General features: G+C 66.8%; 1 protein-coding gene across 1 annotated transcript; it reads left to right on the forward strand.

Annotated features, from left to right (window-relative positions):
- Positions 1 to 2,487: 2,487 nt before the first annotated feature.
- On the forward strand, positions 2,488 to 15,233 carry LOC128809052 (antigen WC1.1-like). Its single transcript, XM_053980746.1, has 26 exons — positions 2,488 to 2,634; positions 2,679 to 3,051; positions 3,140 to 3,460; positions 3,524 to 3,826; positions 3,900 to 4,214; positions 4,330 to 4,698; positions 4,774 to 5,541; positions 5,623 to 5,766; positions 5,920 to 6,015; positions 6,249 to 6,332; positions 6,567 to 6,707; positions 6,892 to 7,004; positions 7,605 to 7,739; positions 7,952 to 8,033; positions 9,948 to 10,268; positions 10,357 to 10,677; positions 10,740 to 11,042; positions 11,116 to 11,430; positions 11,545 to 11,913; positions 11,989 to 12,297; positions 12,385 to 12,756; positions 12,838 to 12,981; positions 13,135 to 13,230; positions 13,444 to 13,527; positions 14,609 to 14,749; positions 14,910 to 15,233. Exons 1-26 carry the CDS (start codon positions 2,488 to 2,490, stop codon positions 15,047 to 15,049), a joined length of 6,306 nt encoding a protein of 2,101 aa, XP_053836721.1. The 3' UTR covers positions 15,050 to 15,233.
- The last annotated feature ends 68 nt before the right edge of the window (positions 15,234 to 15,301 follow it).

The following is a 15,301-nucleotide window of genomic DNA, read 5'->3' on the forward strand; positions in this document are numbered from 1 at the left end:
TGCCCTTCTGTCCTGGGTCCATCAGACATTCCTTGGGAACAAGGGGGCAGGAAGTGGAACAACAGACACATCCCTGAGAATGGTGGGCTGAGGGGGAAGAGCACAGGAGGATTGCTGGGATTGTCTGCAGGGCCTTTATTTATCAGTGGCAAATGCACAGAACTGTTGCCAGCAAGAGCGAGGGGAAAAGGGAGAGGGCAGGAGGCGGAGCCCAGCCCGCAGATGCAGCAGGATCTCCTCCCTGTGCCCCGCGGGTGGGGCAGGCTCAGCCCCACTCTCAGCACTGAGGGCTGGGCTGGGAATGGCTCTGGTTGTTGGAAGGACTTGTCCTAAAGGAGGGGAGGTCTCCTGAAGGAGGGGAGCGCCTTCCTGCCCCCCTGCAGCACCCCGCGGTGGCAGGGCAGCCGGGCCATGGCCCCTGCCTGCGGCACGTCGTGCTCCAGGAGGTTCCCGATCTTCAGGGCGGGCTGCAGAGCCCGGAGGGCGTCCAGATCCTGCAGCAGGGCCTGGCTGAAGCCGTCCGTGCTCAGCCTGGGCGTGCAGGAGGCAAGAGAAGAGGAGAAGGTGCTGGAGCTTGTGGGGAGGGAGGGAGGGAGGGAGGTGCAGCCGCAGCCGCGATGCCGGTGCGGCCCTGCCTGTCCCGCAGGCTCCGCTGCCCGGCTCGGGAATGCCGGGCACGGGAGGGGCCGTGGCAGGGCCCTCACTCACCCGAGGCTCCGCAGCGGGCAGGCGGGATGGCGGAGCTGCTGGCGGAGCTGCAGGAGGCCGTGGGCTCCCAGCTGGGTGTCACTCAGGCCCAGGCAGGTGAGACGGGGCCCCTGCAGCAGCCGCGCAGCCAGGGCTGGGCAGGAGGCGCCCGACAGGCGGCAGCTGCCCAGCCTGTGGGAGCGAGGGAAACAGGGAAGGAGGGCTTTGGCCTCTGCTCGCTCAGCTGCTCCAGGTGGGAAGGGCGGAGCAGTGGCTGAGGTCCTCGCAGCAGCAGGGGCTGGTGCGGCGGCAATAGCGCAGCCCAAAGAGAGGCCTCGGGAAAGAGGTCCCCCAGAGGTATCCGTGGACTCGGAGAGCTCCTGTCCCCTGTGGCCGGGGCAGCTGGCAGGCATGCAGCCAGGCAGGCACCCGCTGCCCTCCTGTTGTGACCCCCACCGACCTGGCCCGCTGTGGGCTCCGTGCGGTGCGTGCGTGTGTGAGCGGAGCAGCCCCGGACAGTGCCCGGTGCCGCAGTGCCCGGCAGCGCGGGGGGATGGGGCAGGGCAGCTCCTCCCGCCGCCGCACAGCGAGGGACCGGGACGTTCTGCCCGCGGGGAATTGCTGCGGTGCCGCTGGCTGGGGAGCAGCTGCAGTTCCAGCTGCTGCGTCTGCTGTGCGGGGGAGCGCGGGACGGGAGTCCGGGAAGTGGCCATCGTTTGCCTAAGGAAGGGCCGGGGAAAGCGTGATCCCGGCCAGGTGAGGGACGCTGAGAGTGACTGCGGGATGCGGGGATCAGGGGGAAGAGAGACTTGTGTTTGAATTTTTGTGTGTGTGCAATGTGTGGGGCTCAAAGCCCTTTTCCATTTCCTGGGACAGTCCTGGGAGGAACCAGTTGGGGTTGTTTCTGTATTGCTGCGGTAGCAGCACGAGGATTTCCGGGGGGAGAGAAATGCGACTGTGCCTTGGGAAAGCTGGGCTGAAAGGGGTGAGGAAAGGTGAGGTCTGGATGTCGGAGCGGGTGTTCCGGGAAGCTCCGGGGCCAGCGGGAGTCCAAGGAGAGGCGGAGCTGGAAGGGGCGTCGGTGTCAGCAGTGCAAGTGGATGCGTGCGTTGGGAATGTGGTGCCAACCCAAGAGAGTGCGGTGGAGGGAGAGAGCGGGCAGTTTGCTGCGGAGCGCGGCTGCCGAGCTGCAGGGGGACGGAGCGGCGGGGCAGGGGCGGCGGAGCCGCGGCGTTATCGGCGGCGGCGCAGGTGTCGGGAGGCGCGTGCGGTCGCCGGCGACGCCGGGAGCCGCCGGGGGGTAACCGCCTCCTTCCTGCGCTGGCGGCGAGGCGAGCGCGGGGCCGCAGCTGCGGCGGCAGCGCCATGTGCCAGCGCCGCCGCGAGGGACCGGGGAGCTGGCACCTGGCAGCCCCGCGCGGAGCCGGGGGCTGCTGGCACCCCCCGCGGGGGCTCCGAGCCGCCGGGAGGGGAGCGCCCCGAGGATGGGGGCTTTGAGCTTTGCAGGTGCCCGAGCTAGATGTGGTCCCGTGGACGCTCTTGCAAGGATGTGGGCTGCAGGCTGTCATCGCCATCAGGATGGCTCTTGTCGGGCTCCAGCAGCAGCGTTGGAGGCACGGGGGATAGAGGAAGGGGGATAGAAGGGCCCCCGCAGGGCAGGTGCTGTGGGGGGGCTGTCTCCCCCCGGAGACATCCGGGTGGCAGCCCACTGTGGCGAGGTGTGTGACGCCAGAAGCGCAGGCGAGGCTCATATTTGGGCACGGAGCAGGTTATTGGAGGCCGCGGCCCCGCAGCCGGGAGATGAGGGGCCTGATAAAGGCTGCCCTGGTGCTGCTGCCTGCATTAGCTCGGGCGCTGGTGTGCGAGAGCTGCCCCGGCTGCGCTGGGTCGGGGCCGGTGGCCATGGGGCCGGTGGCCATGGGGCCGGTGGCGGCGCTGGGGCTGCTGGTGTGCGTGCGGCTGTGTGCGGGTGAGTGGCGGGCGGGCGGGAGCGGGGCCCGCGGCGGTGGCGGGCCCGGCTCAGCAGCCTCCGTGCCGCAGGCTCCGGGGAGCTGCGTCTGGTGGGCGGCGGCGGCGGGCGCTGTGCCGGGCGCGTGGAGGTGAAGCACGGCGGTGAGTGGGGCTCCGTGTGCGTCTTCGACTACGACGTGGAAGCTCTCTGGGCCGTGGTGGTGTGCCGGCAGCTGGGCTGTGGCCGGGTGGCCAGCTCGTCCCCGTACGCCCCGTTCGGGCAGGGCAGTGGGCGGATCTGGCTGCAGCCCTTCTTCTGCCGAGGCGCCGAGGATACGCTGGAGGAGTGTCGGCACTTCGGATGGGGACGGCACTTCTGCGGCCACGAGCGGGACGTGGGAGTGACCTGCACAGGTGAGGGGACACGCTGGCTGTGCTGGGCCAGCCACCTTGTGCTGGTGCACCGTGGGCAGGTCTGAGCTGAGGCGGTGTCCCTGTGCAGATGCCGTGGAGCTGAGGCTGGCGGGCGGCAGCAGTGCCTGTGCCGGGAGGGTGGAGGTGAAGCTGCAGGGACAGTGGGGCTCGGTGGGCGACAACGACTGGGACATGGAGGACGCCGAGGTGGTTTGCCAGCAGCTGGGCTGTGGCTCGGCTTCCGGTGCCTACTACGCCCGTGACACCTTCGGTTTAGAGGGCTGGCTCGTCAGCCTGGTCCAGGTGGACTGCAGTGGGAACGAGGCCACACTTTGGGACTGCAAGATCCGTAGCTGGGGACTCTATAACAGCAGCGTCCATTATTGGGACGCTGCCGTTGTCTGCCAAGGTAGGAGCTGGGCTTGGGGGGGACGGGGCACTTCCTGCACATCTCTTGACACTGCTCCTGCAGGGTTCTCCCGGCTAGTCGGAGGTGATGGAGCCTGTGCCGGGCGTCTGGAGGTGCGTCAGGGCCGGGCCTGGGTCGGTGTCTGTGAGGATCAGGTGGACATGAAGGCGGCCCAGGTGGTGTGCAGGGAGCTGGGCTGCGGTGAGGCGCTCGCCATCCCTGGCCGTGCTGGATTTGGGAGAGGATCAGGATCATTCTTGGACAGGGGCTTCCAGTGCAATGGCAGCGAGCCCCTCCTCAGTGCCTGTGCCCGGCGTCCGGCCCACAGGCAGGGCTGCACCGGCCCTGCCAGCGTCACCTGCTCGTGTAAGTGCTGGGGAGACCGGGGGCTGTTGGGGTGCCTGCGCCATGGCCCCCCTCAACGCCCTTCCTGCCACAGCCTACACGGGCTTCCGGCTGGGCAACAGCAGCTCGGGATGCTCCGGGCGAGTGGAGGTGGCGGTGCGGGGCACGTGGGGATCCGTCTGTGCCAGCGAGTGGGACCTGGCCGACGCGCACGTCCTGTGCCGCCAGCTGGGCTGCGGCCGCGCCTTCAGCGTGCCCCCGGGAGGCTCCTTCGGCAGCGGGGAGGGGCCGCTGCGGCCGGACGCCTTCGGCTGCAGCGGGAGCGAGCGGCACCCGGGCGAGTGCCCCGTGGCCGTGCTGGGGAAGCCGCCCTGTGCGCCGGGAAACGCCGCCGCCGTCAACTGCTCAGGTGTGCGAGGCGGCTCTGTGAGGAGCCTGAAGGGCTGCTGGGCCCCTCCCTAAACCTGGGAGCAGAGGGTGTCGGCATATTTGGGGATGAAGGGCTGACTCCGACCATTTCATAGGCAGTGTCGAGTCCCTGCGGCTGGTGGAAGGTGAGACCCGGTGCGATGGGTTTCTGGAGATGGCCGTAAGCACCGGGGCGTGGCACCGTGTACCAGGAGAGGTTTCGCCCGTACGGAATTTCAGCAAAGTGTGCTGGGAGCTGGGCTGTGGAGGACTGGACAGGACTGATGCTGTCCATGGTCAGATCTACCTGTCGGATGTCAACACGACGGAGAGGCCCATGACAGAAAGCGTGATTCCAACCATCATGGACACGACCCCCAATGCGACCACTGGGACAATTAGCGATGATAATTTTGGGAATGAAAGGGAGTTTGTCACGACTGCACCAGCTGACATCCCTCATGGGAGCTACACTGTGTGCTCAGGTGGGTGTTGCGAGAGGGGCTGGAGGTGGCGGTGCCCCAGGCAGCCACCCCAGCCCATGCCTTGCGTGGCCACAGGCAGCCGGCAGGTGAGGCTGGTGGGGAGCTCTGGGCGCTGTGCCGGGCGCGTGGAGGTCTATTCCGGTGGCAGCTGGAGCTCCGTGTGCCAGGAAGGCTGGGACCTGCAGGACGCCGCCGTTGTCTGCCGGCAGCTGGGCTGTGGCAGGGCACTGGAGGCGCCGAGCTCGGCGCGCTCGGGCGCCGTCCCGGGGCCGCTGTGGCCGTACATCCCCGACTGCTCCGGGTCCGAGGAGTCTCTCTGGGAATGCGGGCGCACGGAACGGCGCCAGTGCGGGCGCGGCGGCGGGGCAGGGGCCGTCTGCTCAGGTCAGTGCCGGGCACCCCCAGATCAGGGCCCAGCAGAGGCCCCGGGGGGTTCCTGGCCGTGCCGTGACCCCCCTGCACCCCTTGCAGAGCAGCTCCTCGTGCAGCTGGCAGGAGGCCACGGGCGCTGCCGGGGCTACCTGGAGGTGTCCTACAACGGCACCTGGGGCCGCGTGTGCGCCAGCGGCACCAGCAGCGGCACCGCCGCCGCCGTCTGCCGCCAGCTGGGCTGTGGGGACCAGGGCTCGCTCTCACCTGTCCCCTCCCAGCAGCCACCCCTTGCGTGGCTGGCCTGGGTGGGCTGTGAGGACGGGGCCCGCTCGCTCTGGGGCTGCCCCTCGGCCCCCTGGCACCTGCAGAGCTGTGGCACCGACGGGTACGCACAAGTGGAGTGTGAGGAGGACAGTGACGGCACCTCTGATGGACACAGCGCCCCATATCCAGAGGGTGCCACCAGCACAGGTAGCTCTGCCCGTGCCTGCATCCCCCACAGCAGGCTGGCTGGGATCCCCCTCCCCTCACTGCCTGCCCATGTCCCCACAGGTGTCCCCAGCAGAACGCCCTCAGCAGTGGCCCTGGGGACTGTGCCTGTGCCCACTGTGCTGTGCGTGGTGCTGGGGACGCTGCTGTGCCTGTCTCTGGGTGCCCTGGCCCTGCTGCTGTGCCGTGCCCGTGCCCGACGCCGAGGTGGGTGCCGCTGGGTGCCGGTGGGTGGGGACAGATCCGCTTTGGGATTCCAGGGGCTCCTGTCCTGTGGAACAGCTCAGAAGTTGGCCAGGGGTGATCCCGGTGCCACCCACAGGGCCCAGGGCCCCAGGTAAGTGCTGCATCTCATTCCAGGCCCTGGCAAAGCTGCAGATGCCACCTCCAATGCTATTTACGAGGAGCTGGATTACAAAGCCATGCCAGAGTCCCAGGAGGTGCCCACTCCCCCAGGTTTGTGCCCACTCCCCCAGATGGGTGCCCCTTTTGTGCCCCAGCTGTGTCCAGAGTGAAGGCTCTGCCTGACAGCCCCACGGCAGCTTGAGGTCCTGGTGGCCCTGCTGCAGCTCCTGGCCATGGGCTGTGGGTGTCCCTCGGTGCCACAACAGCCCCGCTCTGTAGGGTGAGGTTCTGTCACCTGCGGTGCCACTTGAGGCCAGCCCCAAGTCCCTGTTTGTCCCCTGCAGGTTCCCTGTCGGAGGGATGGGTGAAGAAGCTGCCGTATTACACCGGGGACAGCGTGGAGGGGAGTGACACCGAGGCAGCGCCAGGTAGGGCCACAGGGCCCGAAGCCAGCAGGGAGAGCTGGGGAGAGGGGACACACCCGGGCTGGGTGGGGGGCAGAGGGGACAATTGCCCCCTTGTTAGTGCAGCGAAACATCGCCTTTCCCTGTGGGACCACAGGGCCTCCAGCAGGTGCCCAGTGGAAAGGCTGGAGGAGATGGCACAGCCAGAGCCCGGCCAGGGACACTGGTCACTGCCATGGCCCCCTCTGATTTTCCCAGATCCCCCTGCCCAGCCCGAGCAAGGAAGCCCGGATGGCTACGACGATGCCCTGGATATGCCACAGGAGGCCCCTGCTCCCAGCACGGGGGACATCTCTGAGGGAGTGGCACGGCAGAAGTGGATCTGTGTCCTCCCCACAGGTAAGAGGGCTCACAGCTGCCCTGTCCCCTCTGCAGAGCCACTCCATGGCAGGGTTTGGCTCTGGGGGCGGGCAGGGCCCCAGCAGCAGATCCATGGGTGCTGTGGTCAGATCCCAGGCGGGGTCTGTCAGGGGGGACACGGAGCTGCCTGCCCCCTCAGGCACCTTTCCGTGCTGTCCCCAAGGTGGGATCTCGTCCCCTCCAAGTTCCCCAGGAGCCACCAAGGACCCCACGGATCAGCCCCCTGGGCACATGGACTATGATGATGTGGGCTGCAGCGCCCTAGGGACACTGCCATGAGGATGTCCTGGCCATGCCACAGCCCTGGGGACACGTGTGTGGCAGTGTGGTGGGGCCCTGCCCATGGAAGTCAGCCCTCGCTGTCCAGCACTGCAGGAAAGCAGCTCCTGTGTAGGGATTTTCTTTGATTTCAGTGTGCATTTCCCTTTTTTCCTATTAAAATCCAAACTGGTCAGAGACTCACTCCCAGGCCTGGGACCTCATTTCTGGGCCTTGCCCTTCTGTCCTGGGTCCATCAGACATTCCTTGGGAACAAGGGGGCAGGAAGTGGAACAACAGACACATCCCTGAGAATGGTGGGCTGAGGGGGAAGAGCACAGGAGGATTGCTGGGATTGTCTGCAGGGCCTTTATTTATCAGTGGCAAATGCACAGAACTGTTGCCAGCAAGAGCGAGGGGAAAAGGGAGAGGGCAGGAGGCGGAGCCCAGCCCGCAGATGCAGCAGGATCTCCTCCCTGTGCCCCGCGGGTGGGGCAGGCTCAGCCCCACTCTCAGCACTGAGGGCTGGGCTGGGAATGGCTCTGGTTGTTGGAAGGACTTGTCCTAAAGGAGGGGAGGTCTCCTGAAGGAGGGGAGCGCCTTCCTGCCCCCCTGCAGCACCCCGCGGTGGCAGGGCAGCCGGGCCATGGCCCCTGCCTGCGGCACGTCGTGCTCCAGGAGGTTCCCGATCTTCGGGGCGACCTGCAGAGCCCGGAGGGCGTCCAGATCCTGCAGCAGGGCCTGGCTGAAGCCGTCCGTGCTCAGCCTGGACGTGCAGGAGGCAGGAGAAGAGGAGAAGGTGCTGGAGCTTGTGGGGAGGGAGGGAGGGAGGGAGGGAGGGAGGTGCAGCCGCAGCCGCGATGCCGGTGCGGCCCTGCCTGTCCCGCAGGCTCCGCTGCCCGGCTCGGGAATGCCGGGCATGGGAGGGGCCGTGGCAGGGCCCTCACTCACCCGAGGCTCCGCAGCGGGCAGGCGGGATGGCGGAGCTGCTGGCGGAGCTGCAGGAGGCCGTGGGCTCCCAGCTGGGTGTCACTCAGGCCCAGGCAGGTGAGACGGGGCCCCTGCAGCATCCGAGCAGCCAGGGCTGGGCAGGAGGCGCCCGACAGGCGGCAGCTGCCCAGCCTGTGGGAGCGAGGGAAACAGGGAAGGAGGGCTTTGGCCTCTGCTCGCTCAGCTGCTCCAGGTGGGAAGGGCGGAGCAGTGGCTGAGGTCCTCGCAGCAGCAGGGGCTGGTGCGGCGGCAATAGCGCAGCCCAAAGAGAGGCCTCGGGAAAGAGGTCCCCCAGAGGTATCCGTGGACTCGGAGAGCTCCTGTCCCCTGTGGCCGGGGCAGCTGGCAGGCATGCAGCCAGGCAGGCACCCGCTGCCCTCCTGTTGTGACCCCCACCGACCTGGCCCGCTGTGGGCTCCGTGCGGTGCGTGCGTGTGTGAGCGGAGCAGCCCCGGACAGTGCCCGGTGCCGCAGTGCCCGGCAGCGCGGGGGGATGGGGCAGGGCAGCTCCTCCCGCCGCCGCACAGCGAGGGACCGGGACGTTCTGCCCGCGGGGAATTGCTGCGGTGCCGCTGGCTGGGGAGCAGCTGCAGTTCCAGCTGCTGCGTCTGCTGTGCGGGGGAGCGCGGGACGGGAGTCCGGGAAGTGGCCATCGTTTGCCTAAGGAAGGGCCGGGGAAAGCGTGATCCCGGCCAGGTGAGGGACGCTGAGAGTGACTGCGGGATACGGGGATCAGGAGGAAGAGAGACTTTAGTTTGGAGTTTTGTGTGCTTGCAAAGTGTGGGGCTCAAAGCCCTTTTCCATTTCCTGGGACAGTCCTGGGAGGAACCAGTTGGGGTTGTTTCTGTATTGCTGCGGTAGCAGCACGAGGATTTCCGGGGGGAGAGAAATGCGACTGTGCCTTGGGAAAGCTGGGCTGAAAGGGGTGAGGAAAGGTGAGGTCTGGATGTCGGAGCGGGTGTTCCGGGAAGCTCCGGGGCCAGCGGGAGTCCAAGGAGAGGCGGAGCTGGAAGGGGCGTCGGTGTCAGCAGTGCAAGTGGATGCGTGCGTTGGGAATGTGGTGCCAGAGAGTGCGGTGGAGGGAGAGAGCGGGCAGTTTGCTGCGGAGCGCGGCTGCCGAGCTGCAGGGGGACGGAGCGGCGGGGCAGGGGCGGCGGAGCCGCGGCGTTATCGGCGGCGGCGCAGGTGTCGGGAGGCGCGTGCGGTCGCCGGCGACGCCGGGAGCCGCCGGGGGGTAACCGCCTCCTTCCTGCGCTGGCGGCGAGGCGAGCGCGGGGCCGCAGCTGCGGCGGCAGCGCCATGTGCCAGCGCCGCCGCGAGGGACCGGGGAGCTGGCACCTGGCAGCCCCGCGCGGAGCCGGGGGCTGCTGGCACCCCCCGCGGGGGCTCCGAGCCGCCGGGAGGGGAGCGCCCCGAGGGCGGGGGCTTTGAGCTTTGCAGGTGCCCGAGCTAGATGTGGTCCCGAGGTAGCTCTTGCAAGGATGTGGGCTGCAGGCTGTCACCGCCATCACGATGGCTCTTGTCGGGCTCCAGCAGCAGCGTTGGAGGCACGGGGGATGGAAGGGGGATAGAAGGGCCCCCGCAGGGCAGGTGCTGTGGGGGGGCTGTCTCCCCCCGGAGACATCCGGGTGGCAGCCCACTGTGGCGAGGTGTGTGACGCCAGAAGCGCAGGCGAGGCTCATATTTGGGCACGGAGCAGGTTATTGGAGGCCGCGGCCCCGCAGCCGGGAGATGAGGGGCCTGATAAAGGCTGCCCTGGTGCTGCTGCCTGCATTGGCTCGGGCGCAGGTGTGCGAGAGCTGCCCCGGCTGCGCTGGGTCGGGGCCGGTGGCCATGGGGCCGGTGGCCATGGGGCCGGTGGCGGCGCTGGGGCTGCTGGTGTGCGTGCGGCTGTGTGCGGGTGAGTGGCGGGCGGGCGGGAGCGGGGCCCGCGGCGGTGGCGGGCCCGGCTCAGCAGCCTCCGTGCCGCAGGCTCCGGGGAGCTGCGTCTGGTGGGCGGCGGCGGGCGCTGTGCCGGGCGCGTGGAGGTGAAGCACGGCGGTGAGTGGGGCTCCGTGTGCGTCTTCGACTACGATGGGGCAGCGCTCTGGGCCGTGGTGGTGTGCCGGCAGCTGGGCTGTGGCCGGGTGGCCAGGGTGTCCCCGTACGCCTCGTTCGGGCAGGGCAGTGGGCGGATCTGGCTGCAGCCCTTCTACTGCTTGGGAACCGAGGATACGCTGGAGCAGTGTCTACACTTGGGATGGGGACGGCACTTTTGTGGCCACGAGCGGGACGTGGGAGTGACCTGCACAGGTGAGGGGACACGCTGGCTGTGCTGGGCCAGCCACCTTGTGCTGGTGCACCGTGGGCAGGTCTGAGCTGAGGCGGTGTCCCTGTGCAGATGCCGTGGAGCTGAGGCTGTCGGGCGGCAGCAGTCCCTGTGCTGGGAGGGTGGAGGTGAAGCTGCAGGGACAGTGGGGCTCGGTGGCAGACGACAACTGGGACATGGAGGACGCCGAGGTGGTTTGCCAGCATGTGGGCTGTGGCTCGGCTTCCGGTGCCTACTACGCCCTTGACACCTTCGGTTTAGGTGTTGGGCTCATCAGCCTGTCCCTGGTGGACTGCAGTGGGAAGGAGGCCACCCTCTTGGACTGCAAAATCCGTGGCTGGGGACCCTATAACAGCAGCATTCATGAGTTTGACACTGCCGTTGTCTGCCAAGGTAGGAGCTGCACTGGGGGGGAAGGGGCACTTCCTGCACATCTCTTGACACTGCTCCTGCAGGGTTCTCCCGGCTAGTCGGAGGTGATGGAGCCTGTGCCGGGCGTCTGGAGGTGCGTCAGGGCCGGGCCTGGGTCGGTGTCTGTGAGGATCAGGTGGACATGAAGGCGGCCCAGGTGGTGTGCAGGGAGCTGGGCTGCGGTGAGGCGCTCGCCATCCCTGGCCGTGCTGGATTTGGGAGAGGATCAGGATCATTCTTGGACAGGGGCTTCCAGTGCAATGGCAGCGAGCCCCTCCTCAGTGCCTGTGCCCGGCGTCCGGCCCACAGGCAGGGCTGCACCGGCCCTGCCAGCGTCACCTGCTCGTGTAAGTGCTGGGGAGACCGGGGGCTGTTGGGGTGCCTGCGCCATGGCCCCCCTCAACGCCCTTCCTGCCACAGCCTACACGGGCTTCCGGCTGGGCAACAGCAGCTCGGGATGCTCCGGGCGAGTGGAGGTGGCGGTGCGGGGCACGTGGGGATCCGTCTGCGCCAGCGAGTGGGACCTGGCCGACGCGCACGTCCTGTGCCGCCAGCTGGGCTGCGGCCGCGCCTTCAGCGTGCCCCCGGGAGGCTCCTTCGGCAGCGGGGAGGGGCCGCTGCGGCCGGACGCCTTCGGCTGCAGCGGGAGCGAGCGGCACCCGGGCGAGTGCCCCGTGGCCGTGCTGGGGAAGCCGCCCTGTGCGCCGGGAAACGCCGCCGCCGTCAACTGCTCAGGTGTGCGAGGCGGCTCTGTGAGGAGCCTGAAGGGCTGCTGGGCCCTTCCATAAACCCGGAGCAGAGGGTGTCGGGATACTTTGGGATGAAGGGCTGAGTCCGACCATTTCATAGGCAGTGCCGAGTCCCTGCGGCTGGTGGAAGGTGAGAGCCGGTGCGATGGGTTTCTGGAGATGGCCGTAAGCACCGGGGCGTGGCACCGTGTACCAGGAGAGGTTTCGCCCGTACGGAATTTCAGCAAAGTGTGCTGGGAGCTGGGCTGTGGAGGACTGGACAGGACTGATGCTGTCCATGGTCAGATCTACCTGTCGGATGTCAACACGACGGAGAGGCCCATGACAGAACGGGTGATTCCAGCCATCATGGACACGACCCCCAATGCAACCACTGGGACAATTAGCGATGATAATTTTGGGAATGAAAGGGAGTTTGTCACGACTGCAGCAGCTGACATCCCTCATGGGAACTACACTGTGTGCTCAGGTGGGTGTTGTGAGAGGGGCTGGAGGTGGCGGTGCCCCAGGCAGCCACCCCAGCCCATGCCTTGCGTGGCCACAGGCAGCCGGCAGGTGAGGCTGGTGGGGAGCTCTGGGCGCTGTGCCGGGCGCGTGGAGGTCTATTCCGGTGGCAGCTGGAGCTCCGTGTGCCAGGAAGGCTGGGACCTGCAGGACGCCGCCGTTGTCTGCCGGCAGCTGGGCTGTGGCAGGGCACTGGATGCGCCGAGCTCGGCGCGCTCGGGCGCCGTCCCGGGGCCGCTGTGGCCGTACATCCCCGACTGCTCCGGGTCCGAGGAGTCTCTCTGGGAATGCAGGCGCACGGAACGGCGCCAGTGCGGGCGCGGCGGCGGGGCAGGGGCCGTCTGCTCAGGTCAGTGCCGGGCACCCCCAGATCAGGGCCCAGCAGAGGCCCCGGGGGGTTCCTGGCCGTGCCGTGACCCCCCTGCATCCCTTGCAGAGCAGCTCTCCGTGCGGCTGGCAGGAGGCCACGGGCGCTGCCGGGGCTACCTGGAGGTGTCCTACAACGGCACCTGGGGCCGCGTGTGCGCCAGCGGCACCAGCAGCGGCACCGCCGCCGCCGTCTGCCGCCAGCTGGGCTGTGGGGACCGGGGCTCGCTCTCGCCTGTCCCCTCCCAGCAGCCATCCCTTGCGTGGCTGGCCTGGGTGGGCTGTGAGGACGGGGCCCGCTCGCTCTGGGGCTGCCCCTCGGCCCCCTGGCACCTGCAGAGCTGTGGCACCGATGGGTACGCACAAGTGGAGTGTGAGGAGGACAGTGACGGCACCTCTGATGGACACAGCGCCCCATATCCAGAGGGTGCCACCAGCACAGGTAGCTCTGCCCGTGCCTGCATCCCCCACAGCGGGCTGGCTGGGATCCCCCTCCCCTCACTGCCTGCCTGTGTCCCCACAGGTGTCCCCAGCAGAACGCCCTCAGCAGTGGCCCTGGGGACTGTGCCTGTGCCCACTGTGCTGTGCGTGGTGCTGGGGACGCTGCTGTGCCTGTCCCTGGGTGCCCTGGCCCTGCTGCTGTGCCGTGCCCGTGCCCGACGCCGAGGTGGGTGCCGGTGGGTGCCGGTGGGTGGGGACAGATCCGCTTTGGGGGTCCAGGGGCTCCTGTCCTGTGGAACAGCTCAGAAGTTGGCCAGGGGTGATCCCGGTGCCACCCACAGGGCCCAGGGCCCCAGGTAAGTGCTGCATCTCATTCCAGGCCCTGGCAAAGCTGCAGATGCCACCTTCGATGCTATTTACGAGGAGCTGGATTACAAAGCCATGCCAGAGTCCCAGGAGGTGCCCACTCCCCCAGGTGTGTGCCACCCTTGTGCCCCAGCTGTGTCCAGAGTGAAGGCTCTGCCTGACAGCCCTACGGCAGCCTGAGGTCCTGGTGGCCCTGCTGCAGCTCCTGGCCATGGGCTGTGGGTGTCCCTCGGTGCCACAACAGCCCCGCTCTGTAGGGTGAGGTTCTGTCACCTGCGGTGCCACTTGAGGCCAGCCCCAAGTCCCTGTTTGTCCCCTGCAGGTTCCCTGTCGGAGGGATGGGTGAAGAAGCTGCCGTATTACACCAGGGACAGCGTGGAGGGGAGTGACTCTGAGGCAGCGCCAGGTAGGGCCACAGGGCCCGAAGCCAGCAGGGAAAGCCCACCCCGGGCAGGGGTGGGGTCTGAGGGGACAATAGCCCCCTTGTTAGTGCAGCGAAACATCGCCTTTCCCTGTGGGACCACAGGGCCTCCAGCAGGTGCCCAGTGGAAAGGCTGGAGGGGATGGTACAGCCAGAGCCCGGCTGTCATGATCCGCTTGTTGCGGGGTGTTGTGATGGTTCTTTTCACCGATCCCAAAAGTGCAAAAAGGCAAACAAGAAGGGACTATCAGTTAATCACAACAAATGCACCTTTATTAGGGGCCAAAACAGTAAAAGCGATAGTGGGGGATCAGAAAGGAGATAAAAGGATAGAGAGAGAGAGAGAGAGAGCAGGGGGATGGGAATAGCTACCAACACAGGCGAGATCCTCAGTGGTCCGGACGACGGGCATCCGTCTGTCGTGTCGGGGAAGTCTTCAAAGTTCTGGTCAACTCAGGGGTCCAGTTATAGTCCACAGAGGAAAGAGGGGGGAACAAGTGTAACAATGCAAGTCCATTGTAATCGCCACGAGGGAACAGGTGAGTCCACAGAAACCACCAAAGCAAGACGAATACAATGAAGAATAAGTCCATTGCAATTACTGAAGGGAAACAGGTCATGTCATTAGTGGTCAGGCCACCAATTTCCCCTCCTGCCTATAGCAGGGGTCTCAGTCTCAGTCCTTGGGAGGAGGGTTCTCATTCTTTGTTTGTCACGGTGGTAACAAGAGGGGTCTTCAACGAAGGACCACGGGAGTCACCCCAAAAGTTCATTCGGCTTAAGAAGGGAGACTAGAAGCAGGCCGTGCGTCAGGCGGTCCCGTGCGGGGTCCGTGTCAGGTCTTTGCCATGTCCTTGCAAGTCCTTGCCAAGTTCTTCTCAGGCCCTGTTCGGAACAGCCAGCATGATGGTTCAGTGCTTGCACCTGCGCTGTGTCCTGTTCTAAGCCAGAACTGCAGTGGGGGAAGGGATTCTTTCTCGTGGCAATCGGAAGGCAGAATGGAGAACGAGGGGGCTTCAGATGGCCTCTTACACCGGCAAGGGACCCGGGTCACTGCTTTTCCCAGATCCCCCTGCCCAGCCCGAGCAAGGAAGCCCGGATGGCTACGATGATGCCCTGGATGTGCCACAGGAGCCCCATGCTCCCAGCACGGGGGACATCTCTGAGGGAGTGGCACGGCAGAAGTGGATCTGTGTCCTCCCCACAGGTAAGAGGGCTCACAGCTGTCCTGTCCCCTCTGCAGAGCCACTCCATGGCAGGGTTTGGCTCTGGGGGCGGGCAGGGCCCCAGCAGCAGATCCATGGGTGCTGTGGTCAGATCCCAGGCGGGGTCTGTCAGGGGGGACACGGAGCTGCCTGCCCCCTCAGGCACCTTTCCGTGCTGTCCCCAAGGTGGGATCTCGTCCCCTCCAAGTTCCCTAGGAGCCACCAAGGACCCCACGGATCAGCCCCCTGGGCACATGGACTATGATGATGTGGGCTGCAGCGCCCTAGGGACACTGCCATGAGGATGTCCTGGCCATGCCACAGCCCTGGGGACACGTGTGTGGCAGTGTGGTGGGGCCCTGCCCATGGAAGTCAGCCCTCGCTGTCCAGCACTGCAGGAAAGCAGCTCCTGTGTAGGGATTTTCTTTGATTTCAGTGTGAATTTCCCCTTTTTTCCTATTAAAATCCAAACTGGTCAGAGACTCACTCCCAGTCCTGGGACCTCATTTCTGGGGCTTGCCCTTCTGTCCCGGGTCCATCAGACATTCCTTGGG

The sequence above is a fragment of the Vidua macroura genome, chromosome 6 (assembly GCF_024509145.1).
Source record: "Vidua macroura isolate BioBank_ID:100142 chromosome 6, ASM2450914v1, whole genome shotgun sequence".
NCBI classification, from domain to species: domain Eukaryota; kingdom Metazoa; phylum Chordata; class Aves; order Passeriformes; family Viduidae; genus Vidua; species Vidua macroura.

Bases quoted from the DNA above. Each gene is read 5' to 3' on its own strand.
- LOC128809052 (XM_053980746.1), top strand. From the start codon at position 2,488: ATGAGGGGCCTGATAAAGGCTGCCCTGGTGCTGCTGCCTGCATTAGCT. The intron at 5,542-5,622 runs GTAGCTCTGCCC...ATGTCCCCACAG, and splicing joins AGAGGGTGCCACCAGCACAG to GTGTCCCCAGCAGAACGCCC. The intron at 14,750-14,909 runs GTAAGAGGGCTC...CTGCCCCCTCAG, and splicing joins GATCTGTGTCCTCCCCACAG to GCACCTTTCCGTGCTGTCCC.